Genomic DNA, 13,752 nt, shown 5'->3' with positions numbered 1-13,752 from the left:
TGTTGCCCAGGCAGGTCTTGAACCCGCGGACTCAGGCAATCCACTCACTTCAGCCTCCCAAAGGCACGGGATTACAGGCTGAGCCACTGAGCCCAACTAAATATTACTTTCTAAATGCTAAATTTTAAAATATTTTAATGCTGCTTTTGTTCTTTTGTCATAAATACAACCTAAGATCCTGGCAGTTACTGCCATATCTCCAATTTCCTTTGAAATGTCTGAATGGTTAGTAATGAGGATATAAAATTGTAAGTGGTATGCATAACAATTTCTTGACAGCTATTTCAAAACACAAATCTCAGACTCCTTGCCAATTTATATCTAATAATTAAGAAGTTAAAGATTTTGACCGCAGCATGTCTACTTATAAAAAGTTCTTTGGTTTTCTGGATGAATAAATATGAAAGAGTTCTCTCCTCCCAACTATACAATCTTCAAAGGAATCATCAAATATCTACTGTATGTTACCTAGTAGAGAAAAGAAGAATAAGAGAGGTCTTTCTGTTTAAGGGTATACAAATTTAGCTGGAAAAAGATAATCCAGGCAAAAACTCAATATAGTCAGGTATCAGAGTATATGACAAAATCTAAATATTTTCAAATACAACTATTAGTGTACAGAAATAATGTAGTCAATGAATATTTCATGAAAAATAAAAATTGGGGCAGGTATGGTGGCTTATGCTTGTAATCCCAGTATATTGGGAGGCTGAGGCAGAAGGATTACTTGAACCCTAGAGTTTGAGACCAAGTTGGCAACACAATGAGACCCCATCTCTACAAAAAATCAAAAAGTAGCCAGGCATGGTGGCACCTGCCTGTAGCCACAGCTACTTGGGAGGCTAAGGCAGAAGGATTGCCTGAGCCCAGGAGGTCAAGGCTGTGGTGAGCTGTGATTATGTCACTCACTGCACTACAACATGAGGTGACACAGTGAAACCCTGACTCAAAAATAATAATAAATTTTTGTAAAAACTTGAGCTCTAACCTAAAATATATACAACAAGAACCATAGCAATAAGACTTTTTAATATGTCAGGCACTATTTTAAACATTTTTCACATATTGATCAATTTAACTATCTGGACAGGAAAGATACACACTAGAATGAAAAGTGCAAACAAGGCAAGGAACACTACATGTTTGTGAGAGGATTAGGAGACTTTACAAAATAGAATTGGCAGGGTTTGTGCAAGAAATAAAAATAATTTGGGCATGCAAAATGTGACCATATTTGATGCACATTACAGAGGAACTTACATTTCATGTGTTGGGTCACAGGAGTGCAATCATAGATTTATGTTGTCAGGCTAGTAACAAGGTAAATCAGAAGCTTTAAATTTTAAAAAGCCATAATTCATATTACAAGTTAGATCAATCAAAGCATGAACATAATAAGTATACAGATATCCTTGTTGGCGATGTTAGTGGAAGGTAAAAACATGGGGATATTTAGAAAACACTTCACAAAAGTGAAACAAGGACTGCAAGATAACATTAAGGGTGTGATAGGGTGTGATGGCATGTGCCTGTAATCCCAGTTACTCTGAAGGTTAAGGCAGAAGGGTTTCTTGAGCCCAAGAGTTTGAGACCAGCCTAGGCAACATAGTGAGATCCCATCTTTTTAAAAAAAAGAGAGTGTGATAGAAATGGAAGATTTGAAAGAATTTCATTTTTGTCCGCTAAAGTAGACCTAATAAATAAAAAATGTAACTGATAAATGGGAAGTGAAATGTAAGATTTGTAAGATATAATTTTACTTCTTAGCTTTTCCTATATTGAAATAGGATTAAAACTTAACAAGGATTTAATGTAGGTAGGTAGGTAAAATACACTAGGTCAAGTATTTTTTCACAAGCTTCAAGTCTTGTGAATGTATGAGTTGTAAATAATGTACTGGGAGAATTACTATTAAGAGAAAAGAACAGGCTGAGTATGGTAGCTCACGCCTATAATCCCAGCACTTTGGGAGATCGAGGCAGGAAAATCACTTAAGTCCACGAGTTTGAGGCCAGTGTGGGCAACATAGTGAGACCTCATCTCTACAAAAAAAAAATTTTTTTCATGAGCTGGTATGGTAGTGCTCGCCTGTAGTGCCAGCTACTTGGGAGGCTGAGCGGAAGGATCACCTGAGCCCAGAAGGTTGAGGCTGTAGTGAGCTGTGAGCATGCCACTGCACCCCAGCCTGGGAGACAGAGTGAGACTCTGACTCAAAAAAAAAAAAAAAAGAAAAGAAAAAAAGAATAGAAGTGCCCGAGAGAAACTTTTGAAGATGCACAGGAGAAGAGCCCTGAGAATCACCATCCATCCAACAGGTACTGTGGGACAACTATGTGCCAGGCTTCATTCCAAGCACAGAATACAGAGGGCTAAACATAGCAGACAAGAGTTAAATAAGCACTTCAAGGAAGAAAAATTGACAAAAATTTAAGCTAGGGTGTTGACTGAGGCTTCTAGGGAATAGAAAAACCTCCCCCAGGAAGCTAAGAAAGCACTTGACCAGGAAAAATAGGGCCACATGGTCATCAAAAACATAGCTTTAGATGTACCCCTTTTATGACCAATGAAGACAACTGGGAGACCTGTGTGGCACTGGTGTAGGGAGAGATGTGCCCAGGAGGCATGAATTCAATCAATGCCTGTGGCAATAGTGATACCTAGCAGGGTGTCCATCTGCCACTCTGTAACTTAAATCGGAGACCTCCAAGTTAAACAAGCTACCTCAGGCTGAGATAGAAGGAGGAACTTCCATTGAATGCAGTTTTCAAAAGCTCCCTGTTGTGTATTCTGCGAAGTGCCTTGGTCACTATTAGTAATGCCTGGTCAGTAAGATGTGTCCTGGAGAGGCCTTATATCGTGGCCTTGTGTAGAGACATCTGTTAACTTTGATTTATATTCTGGATATCTCTGAGACAAGAGATTATCAGGTCTTTACTCCAAAGAGGGCAACTCTTAGGTAATGGCCCAAGATCTTGTAAAAACATATCAACATAGTCATTTGTTGGCCAGGGCATCTAGTACTAGGACAACAACCTGAAAGTGGCCACTGGCAGCAACCCCTCGGGTCCTGTGTTTGATCAGGGCTATCCTGATTAAAGGACGGAAAGCAGCAACATTCCACTGAGCTCCATCACATATAATATTAGTGATGTCATCCCAAAAGTCTAGAAACTCCCATTTCTGTTTAGTTAATCCAAGGTAGCCAAGGTTTTGCTCCATCCTGCATCAAGGAGGTCTTGCTAACCATACCAAACGTGCGGGGTACTGCTTCCACGACCCAAGGCATGAAGAATCACAAGTTTAGCACCCATAAGAGCTATTTATAAGAGTCGAGTTTGTGATCAACAGTGCTCTAATGGTGTATGGTACAGTGCCAAAGAGGACAGTGTCTTGCATCAGAAGTTCATGGTCAATTTATGGCCATCATGAGGAAAGAGAGGAGGCTGCTAAAGCCTTTATAATAAAGGAGTCTTTTGAGGACATCAATGGGATTCCTGTTATATTACAATTTGGACAAATTCCAGAGCCTTTTCTTAAAGGGAATCCATTCAAGGTGGGTCAGCTTGCAAGTAACATAGCATCAGTGAAATTAAGTGAAACTTCTAAATGAGCAATATGTTGCCTCCAGATTCGAAAAAGGACTAAAAGACATCTATCTGTATTAACATTGTAGGTACTAAGAATGTCAATAGCTGTTTTGACAGTATCAGGGATGAAATGACCCTTGGTTTACCAAATAATTTTCAGGAATTTAACAGAGGTGGCAGGACCATGTACGATGTGTGGGGTCCCTTGTTTGTAAGCTCCTTTCTCTTTTTTTCTTTTTCTTTTTGTGTGTGTGTGTGGAGATAAGATCTTGCTATGTTGCAAAGGCTGATCTTGAACTCCTTGGCTCAAGCAATCCTCCCACCTTGGCTTCACAAAATGCTGGAATTACACGCATGAGCCATCATGCCTGGCCTGAGCTCCTTTTTCAGTATTTGCATGTCTTTAGTGAGTGTATCAAATATATCTTCTCAAAGGAAGATATCGTCAATATGATGTCATAGCTGTGGCCTTAGAGAAATTGGAATGCAGTTAAGATTTTGCCTACTGTATGTGATGTAGCTTGTATGTGTATATGTACTGTATGTGTACTGTAACACTGTATATGATGACAAGGCTGCTGAGGTACCCCATTTTGCTTCAAGTTACAGTTATGAGGAATTTATCAACGATGCTAATTGAGGATTTCTTGTATATCTATTCTATTTCACACTTTCCAATAAGAGTTCTTATTTGGTTTTCACAATTTAGTAGTCAAGTTTTGTAATTTTTGAGAATTATCTTCCCTGATGTCTCCTTATATAGTTAAATAATTTTCTACTCAAAAGAACAATACAGATATAAGATTTATATACAAAAAAATAGCACAATGGCATAAGTCCTTCATTATCAATAATCAATTTAAATATAGTCATGTATCACTTAACAATGAGAAATATGTCATTAGGTGATCTTGTCATTGTGTGAACATTTTAGAGTGTACTTACACAACCTGCTAGATGTGTACAACCTGCTACACACCTAAGTTAAGTGATATAGCCTATTGCTCTTAGGCTACAGACCTATACAGCATGTTACCGTACTGAATACTGTAGGCAGTTGTAATACATGTTGTTTGCATATCTAAACACATCTAAAGCTGGGCGCATGGTGGCTCATGATAGGCTTACACAGAGTTAGGATCATCCATATCACCATCTTTCACTCCACATCTTGTCCCACTGGAAAGTCTTCTGGGGCAATCACTCACACAAAGCTGTGACAATGCCTTCTTCTGAAATCTCTCCTGAAGCACCTGCCTGAGCTTATTTTACAGTTAACTTCATTTTACAAGTAGAAGAACACACTAAAGTAACAACAAAAAGTATAGGATAGATTATATTGTCTACAGGTCTATCACCAGTTCATAGATATAACTAGCATATAAATTGTTAAATTACTTAACACTTGAATGAATAATTGGTACACAATTTAAATGACACACAAGAAAAAAGAAGACAACTAACAGGAAGAAAAAGAAAAATATCTAAAGTGACATGAGCAAGAATCAAATTGTTGTAAACCTAAGAATGGCAAATCCACCTAAAAAATGTAAGAAAAAACCCAAGAACATTCAGCTGTGAGAGCATTATCTGCAAGTGTGTCATATGTATCTAAGGAAAACAGGCTAATTATCCTAGGCCACTTTGAAAGTGGTACCTCTAAAAAAAATTCCTAAAAAAACCTCAAAGGGCCAACAACTGAATGAACTGGGATCTAACATCACTTGACTTATAGCTGTTGGGTACACACTAACTCACCTGGGTGGCTTTGGCTGGAGGATTCTTCTTCTGCTATCCATGGCTCCTCACCTTGCTCCAACTTGAAGACCAACTCTGGCTTGGTAACACAACACCCTGTGAATGGGAAATGACTCAGAACTTAGGCCAGGCCTATGGGCTTCAGGGCATCTGAAGAAAAATATGGTGCAGCTTCAGCTATACAAAAATAGGGCCATTTAAACTTTTCATGGGGAGTTGTCTCTAGAGATCAAAAGGGATCAATAATTTTACACCTGTTGCAGGCCAGGGGTCACCTTTAAATGCTAAATTTCAACCCTAAAAATCATTAATCTCTACAAAGGATCATGTGTATCAGCAACTAAAAAAGAAATGAATGCTATTTGGAATTACATAAAACACAACCCTTACTCACTGAGACAACGTGGCTATAGTTCTCTAGCATCACATCCTCGTACAGGGTCCTCTGACCAGGGTTCAGGTGTTGCCATTCTTCTTGGGTGAATCTCACAGTCACATCCGTGAATGACACTGATCCCTAAAAAAGTACACCTGTGCTCATTCTGCAGTCACCAGAGCAGATAGCTTGCCACGTTTGAGATTTAAACTTTGTCATGTTCACTGTTGATAACTGAAGAGAAAATATCACACATGACATCTACTCTGTACTTTATTTGGTATTCTATGTTGTGGGAGAACAAACCATAGAGATACCCTATGTATTAATTTCTTATTCATGAAAAAAAAATCCAAGATTCCTCAATGTGCCTAGAACTGTCTCATGTTCTGGGAATATAAAAAAGAATTTTAGAAACTCTGCTCTCAAAGAGTTTATCATATTGTTGAAAGATATAGTTAAATATATATTATATAATATATATTTAAAATAAAGCTTTGTAGAAGAAATGCTAGAAGAATCCAAAAGGTAATGATTGCATGGAGGGGAAGTGTTAAATTCTATTCTGTATAAAAGATTGGAAGTGAAGCTTTGAGTCATTAAACATCAATCATATGTCATTCTTTGTTGGTGAAAGGGCTTAGCTATATTAAGATACAGATCCATAAGCAAAATCAGGAACAAGAGTATAAGTGATTTGGGGCTAATTATCCAAAATATTTTACCACGAGTTATATACGTATAAAATTTTTTTTTTAGGTATAAAAAATGTAAATAGGTGTGTATCTTCTTCCAACATGCTGATTTTCTTAATTATCTCCTAAGGCAGGGGTCCCCCACCCCTGGGCCATGGACCAGTACCAGGTGGGTGAGCAAGCAAAGCTTCATCTGTATTTATAGCTGCTCCCCATCGCTGGCATTACCGCCTGTGCTCCACCTCCTGGCAGATCTGCATCTACAGCTGTTCCCCATCCTTTTCATTACCATCTGAGCTCTGCCTTCTGTCAGATCAGCATTTGCAGCTGCTCCCCATTGCTTGCATTAACACCTGAGCTCCATCTCCTGTCAGATCAGCAGGGCTTTAGATTCTCATAGGCACACAAACTCTATTGTGATTGTGAACTGCACATGAGAGAGATCTAGGCTGCATGTTCCTTTTGAGAATCTAATGCCTGATGATCTGAGGTGGAGCTGAGGTGGTGATGCTAGTGCTGGGAAGCAGCTACAAATACAAATGAACATTAGCAGAGAGGCTACTGCACATTCCCCCTCTCCCCCAGTCTGTAGAAAAATTGGCTTCCAGGAAACCAGTTCTGGATGCCAAAAAACTTGGGGATGGTTGCCGTAAGGTATATACCGCCACTTCAAGATCACAGCTGTGGGTAATGGGGAGCAGATGAAAAGCAAAGTAAGCACCAGAGTTATGTGTCCAGGTTTTCATCTTAGAGGTAATGGTTTAAAGAAGAGTGGAGAATGGCTTAAGAGAAACTCAGGGCAAAGACCAGAGGGTGGGATGACCATTCATATTCAGGTAGTTAGGAAAGACAGTCTTCAGCAAACTATGATTCATGAGTCAAATCCAATCTGCCCCACTTTGTACAGCCTGGGAGCTAAGAATGCTTTTTGCATTTTTACACTGTTAAATGACTGAAAGAAATCAAAAGAATATTTTGTGGCACATATGTGTAAAAACTATGTAAAAATAAAATTTCAGCATCCATAAATAAAATTTTATTATAACATAAGCATTCTTGTTTGACTGTGTACTGTCTACAGCTGCATTCACACTACAACAGCAGGGGTAAGTAGTTGTCACAGACTGAATGTGGGCACTCTTACTGCTGTGCTCTGCTGCCTGCCATACTACAAATCACAGACATGGATGCTGTTATAATGTCCCTCTATTTCAAGTGCCAAGCCTAATGTCATATTGTGACACTTTATATTAGTTTTATTACTACAAATCACAGACAAGGATGCAGTTATAATTTCCCTCTATTTCAAGTGCCAAGCCTAATGTCATATTGTGACACTTTATATTAGTTTTATTACCAGTGCATATTGTGTCAAAACAAAAAAAGCAGACTTTGAATGTCACATTTTTAAGGAACAGTGAAGGATACATTATTTTCTTCTCTAATTAGCTAGCAAAGCATTGTGCTTATTATGCAATGACACAGTAGCCTATGTTTTAAAGCACTATATAGGATGATCTTATACCAGACTAAGTATTCAACACTGTATTTCCAACTCCCAGAAAAGAACCAGTCAGAAAAATTAGAAAATTTGAAGCAGAATATCTCAACACAGGATTTCTGAGTAATTTGTTACCCAAGCAAGGAAATCCAGTCATCAACAGTGAGTTAAATCATATTTGATTTTTAAAATATCTAAAGAAATGAGCTTTTAAAAAAATGTTTAGTCTCTTGGTAAGAAGAATTGCTCAAATAGTTAAGGACCCTGGAAGCAACATTAAATAGTCAATTCAAAAAAGAAGGCAAATGATCAAGTGGTTTTCCTCAATTCTTAATGAGTCAAATGATGTTACCAATACTAATCAGTTGTTGTTGTTTACTCAGAGTATCAATACTGAGTTTTATGCAACAGGAATTACCTCCTATAGCTAGCCTGCATGGAACTACAGGAAGAATAGGAAAATTCAAAGTCAGTAAATCCTGAAGTGGAATCGGCTAAGATGTGTCATGAATGATGGTAATGAAAATATGTGAGCCGGGCTCGGTGGCTCAGCCTGTAATCCCGCGCCTTTGGGAGGCTGAGGTGAGTGGATTGCCTGAGCCCGCGGGTTCGAGACCCGCCTGGGCAGCGAGACCTCATCTCTACAATAAATCAAAAAATCAGCCGGGCGTGGTAGCGCATGCCTGTAATTCCAGCTACTTGGAAGGCTGAGGTGGAAGGATCGCCGGAGCCCAGCAGGCGAGATTGTGGTGGCCGGGAGCGGCCACTGCACTCCAGTCTGGGCGACAGAGTGAGACTCCAACTCAAAAAAAAAAAAAAAAGAAAATATGTGTAGAGAAGAAAAAGTTTAGTTTGATAAATGTACAAAGTCTATGAAAATGTAAAGTTTCTAGAGACTATAGTTACTCATTGTATTATTCATTAGTAGGCACTATGCAGAAAATCGTTGAACCTACCATGAGTAATTGAATGAGTCTTGGCAATAGTGAGTTTCAGTCATTCTCAAGAATTTAACCATCATCATTTCCATGAATTACAGTCAAAAATAGAAGCTGAATATTTTGACTTGCCTTTCCACACAATTGTCTAATGGCTTAGAAATAGTAAAGTTTGCCGGGTTCGGTGGCTCAGCCTGTAATCCCGCGCCTTTGGGAGGCTGAGGTGAGTGGATTGCCTGAGCCCGTGGGTTCGAGACCTGCCTGGGCAGCAAGACCTCATCTCTACAATAAATCAAAAAATCAGCCGGGCGTGGTAGCACATGCCTGTAATTCCGGCTACTTGGAAGGCTGAGGCGGAAGGATCACCGGAGTCCAGCAGGTAGAGGCTGCGGTGGCCGGGAGCGGCCACTGCACGCCAGTCTGGGCAACAGAGTGAGACTCCAACTCAAAAAAAAAAAAAAAAATCATGTGCTTATTGAAAAGAATTCCATATCACCCAGCAATCCTACTTCTGCATACATATCCAAAGGAGATGAAATAATCACTACCTCATAAAGACATCTGCATTCCTAAGTTCATTACAGCATTATTCACAATAGCCAAGATATGGAAACAATCTAAATGCCCATTGACAGACAAATGGATAAAGAAAATGTGATACACACACACACACACACACACACACACACACACACTCTGAAATATTACACATCCTTTACAAAGGAGATCCTGTATTTTCCAAAATATGGATGTACCTAGAGGACATTACACTATGTGAAACAAGCCAGAAACAGAAAGGGAAATATTGCATGATCTCACTTACATGAGAAAAAAATATATATGTGTTTTTTATATATATATATATATATTTTTTTTTTTTTTTTTTTTTTTTTAATCGCACAAACACATAGAGAATAAAACAGTGGTTGTCACCAGCGGTGGGGGTGGGGAGGAAAAAGAAAATGGAGAATGTAGGTCAAAGGATACAAAATATGTATGCAGATATGTAGAATGACCACATTTATAGATCTAATGTACAACATGAGGACTAAAGTAAATAAAACTATCGTAGACAAACGTGGTGGCTCATGCCTGTAATCGCAATGAGAGGACTGCCTGAGCCCCTGGGTTTGAGACCAGTCTGAGCAACATGGCAAGACCTCATCTCTACAATAAATCAAAAAAATTAGCTGGGCATGGTGGCACACGCCTATAGTTCCATCTACTTGGAAGGCTTGTAGCAGGAACCGGCCGCAGAGAGAGACGGGACACCAAGGCTACTTTGCCAGGAAAACAGCATTTATTTTTTCCAGGAAAACAGCATTTATTCGTGCCAGCACTGGCTCAGCAGATGCACATTAAAAAGTTGAACCCTGAAAGCAGCAAGGCATTTTAATTTATTTGTCTCCCACACAAGGCAGCAGTTTGGCAAGACATTTTAGTTTCTTTGTCTCCCATACAAGGCAGCAGTTTGGCATTATCCACTTCATTGGATATTTTGTAGCTGGAGGTGGCAGTTAGCATTACTTGTTACACGCTGATCGGTTTTACATAATAATTTCATTTTCATGTCCTATCTGCTGATTTGCTTACAAGATCACCATCCTGACTGGATTTCCCCAAAAGTTTGAACATGTAGCCCGCCAAAGTGAAAAGTCCAGGAAAAGCGTAGCACAAAGAAGCAGGAGGTAACTTATTTTCCCTTTTCTCATTCCTGCATTTTCAGAAGGACCCCTGCCTCATTCTCCCCTTTGATGCTTGGACCCCTTTAGGGTCAAAGACCATCATTTTGATTTAGGGGCTGGCATTGCCATAGCATCATTACATGTGCTGCTGGGTTTTTGTTTGTTTTTTTGTTTTTTCTGACCACAGATTCAGCCATCTGGAGTGACCTTTGCTAAACCTACAGCAAATATTAAGGTGAAAATTATAACAACAATTATTAGCAAGGGATGACACTGAATTATAATAAGAAAATTAGAATAGTCCATTTGCTTGCTAAACGGTTGATTTCACAGGCTTCTGCCATGCATAGATTAGTCAGCTTCCGGAGTGACTAAAGCAGGGCTGTCGTCTTTCAGCTTCCTGGAGCTACAGCTTGTTTTCTTCGAATAGTCAGTTTTTCCGGCACAAACAGATAAAGCATGCACTCCCAGCCTGCTTTACTCTGCTGTAATGAATCCAGGGCCTACTTTAGCTACTTTATTGCAGAAGGGGTGAAAAAAATGACAGTAAATGGACCTCTCCAGAGGCCTTAAGGTCTGGGTGTTCCATTTCTTTACCCATACAGCATTTTCTGGCTGAAAGGGGTGAGCCTCTGTGGTTAAGCTTATAGATAACCGCTCTTTAACCCAATGATGTATAACAGTGAGTGCCGTGCCAAGAGCCTGCATTTGCTATTTTAGAGCAAGATTACCCACCTCTTTTAAATCCCCCCTTATACCCTTAATAATGAGGGGTGGGTGCCTACAAAGAATTTCAAAAGGGGAGAACCCTGTCTGCTTAGTGGGACTAGACCTAATTTTTAACAAAGCAATTGGCAACAGTTGATTCCAGTGTAGGTGGGTTTCCTGACATACTTTACTTAGCTGCAACTTTAGAGACCAGTTCATGCACTTCACCTTTCTAGGACTTTGGGGGCAATAGGCAGTGTACAATTTTAATGTGATTCCTAAGCCTTGTCCCATTGACTGTATGACCTCAGCTCCAAATGCTGGCCCACTGTCTGACTCTATAGTAATTAGGATTCCAAATCGGGGAATGGTTTCCTTTAGAGGCAGTCACACCATTTCATGTGCCTTTTTGGCATGGTTAGTAAAGGCTTTTACCCAACCTGAGAAAGTACATACAAAAACTAAGAGATATTTGTAGCCTCTGACTCAGGGAAGCTCAGTAAAGTCCACAACTATATTTTCAAATGGAGCCCTCCAACACTTTGTTTTCCCGGAGAGATTCTAGGCCCCTACCACGAGTTGTTTGGGGCACACACTTTACATTGCTCACAAACCGTCCAGGCTATGATGGAGAGTCGAGGAACATAAAAATATCAGCCTTACATTGTCTTGAGGCCCATTCAGCCTTTATGGGTGTCCTGGTGAAATTGCCTGACAAAAGCTGAGGCCAAAGCTTCAGGGATGGCTACTCTCCCATTCTTAAATTTCTATCATCCGCCTGGAAGATAGTCTCCTTCTTCCACTTTGAACATGTTTGCTCCTGCTGTGAATAATTGGGATTGCATTTTGCCAACAGACTTGGGAACAATGCTGCAGCAAAAGTTGTCGGCTCTGTTGTTTCCTGGGAGGCTGCAAGCTTTACCTCTCAGTCTGCCTTTCCCTGAGTAGTCACTCTTGAGTCTCCCCTCTGGTGTCCCCAGCAATGCATAACTGCTACCTTCTTAGGGGACCATACAGCATTTAACAGTTCAAGAATTTCTTTACCATACTTTGTTTTTGCCTCCTGAATTGATCAGCCCCTTTTCCTTATATACAGCTCTGTGTGCATGGAGGGTGGTGAAGGTATATTCAGAGTCAGTGTATATATTAACTTTTAGTCCTGCCACCAGCTGGAGAGCTCAGATGAGTGCAATTAATTCTGCCTTTTGTGCAGAGGCCCCTTTTGGCAGAGGCTTTGCCTCAGTGGTAGAATATAGGGTTACTATAGTGTACCCTGCAAACCATTCTCCTTCCCTTATGAATCCACTGCCATTGGTGAAGTAATTCACATCAGGGTCCCTGAGAGGCTGATCTGTCAAGTCAGGTCGGCTGGAAAATACCTCGTCCATGACCTTGATGCGATTATGACAGGGCTGACCTGGCTCAGTGGGTAGCAGGGTTGCAGGGTACAGAGTGTGCACCACTTCTAAATGAATGCATGGATTTTTACACAGCATTCCCTGATATTTGACCATTCGGACATTTATCAGCCACTACTGTCCCTTATATTCCATTAATGTTAACACAATGTTGTACTTTGACTGTTAATTCCTGTCCCATAGTTAATTTGTTAGCCTCTGCCACTAGAAGGGCTGTAGCTGGGAGTACCTGCAGGCAAATTGGCCAGCCTTGGGCCAGTGTCAAGCTGCTTGGAGAGGTATTCTATGGAGCTATGACAGGACCCCAGCATTTGGGTTAAGATCCCGTACGTGTTCATATGGAAAAAAAAGGCTTAGATAAGTTGGGGAGTTCCAGGCTGGGTGTGCTAATAAGGGCCTCCTTAATTTCTTCAAAACCCTTTTGTTGTGCTTGTTCCCATAACAGTGGCTCTCATTCTCTGCCCTTTGTGGCTTTATAGAGAGGCTTTGCCAGTATTGAGAAGTTAGGTATCCAAATTCTACAAAACCCTGGGGCCCCAAGAAAGTCATGAACCTGATGTCTGGTGGTTGGAACTGGAATAGAGCAGATAACCTTTTTTTCCCCCTGGGCCGAGCTAACACTGCCCCTGGGATATTTGGAAGCTGAGGTATTTTACCTTTTCTCGATGGATTTGGACCTTCTTTGAAACTTTGTGGCTGGCCTTTCATAAGAGGATGAGGAGCTGCTGTGTTCCTTCCATACAGTTCTCCTGTGTTTGCCTGGTCAGCAGCAGATCATCCACATGTTCGAGCAATGTACAGCTGTACTGGTTTGCTGGGAAGAGCTTTAAGTCAGAGGCTAACATGGTGTCTAAAATAGTTGGGGAATTTTTGAACCCCTATGGCAGTCTAGTCCAAGTTAATTGGCTTTCATCACTATTCTCAGGATTTTCCCATTGGAAAGCAAAAATCAGCTGATTTTGAGGAGTAAAGCATCTTTGAGGTCTAAACAGGTAAAGAAGGCAGCTTCTGCAGGGATAAGACTAAGGAGAGTGTAGGGTTGGGGACGACTGGGTGTAAAGTAACAGTGGCTTTGTTCACTGCTCT

General features: G+C 40.3%; 1 protein-coding gene across 1 annotated transcript in view; it reads right to left on the bottom strand.

Annotated features, from left to right (window-relative positions):
- Positions 1–7,162, bottom strand: part of LOC110596395 (putative zinc finger protein 487) — a 10,973-nt gene extending 3,811 nt beyond the window's left edge. The window contains 3 exon segments of the mRNA XM_021716678.1: positions 5,346–5,441; positions 5,736–5,862; positions 7,079–7,162. Of these exon segments, the coding sequence (XP_021572353.1) occupies positions 5,346–5,441; positions 5,736–5,862; positions 7,079–7,162 (307 nt within the window).
- Positions 7,163–13,752: the final 6,590 nt, after the last annotated feature.

The sequence above is a fragment of the Carlito syrichta genome, unplaced genomic scaffold, assembly GCF_000164805.1.
Source record: "Carlito syrichta isolate Samal-C Ts95f unplaced genomic scaffold, Tarsius_syrichta-2.0.1 Scaffold308870, whole genome shotgun sequence".
Classification (NCBI taxonomy): domain Eukaryota; kingdom Metazoa; phylum Chordata; class Mammalia; order Primates; family Tarsiidae; genus Carlito; species Carlito syrichta.
Note: the sequence above shows the minus strand (reverse complement) of the source record. Positions and strands in the feature narration are given on the sequence as shown.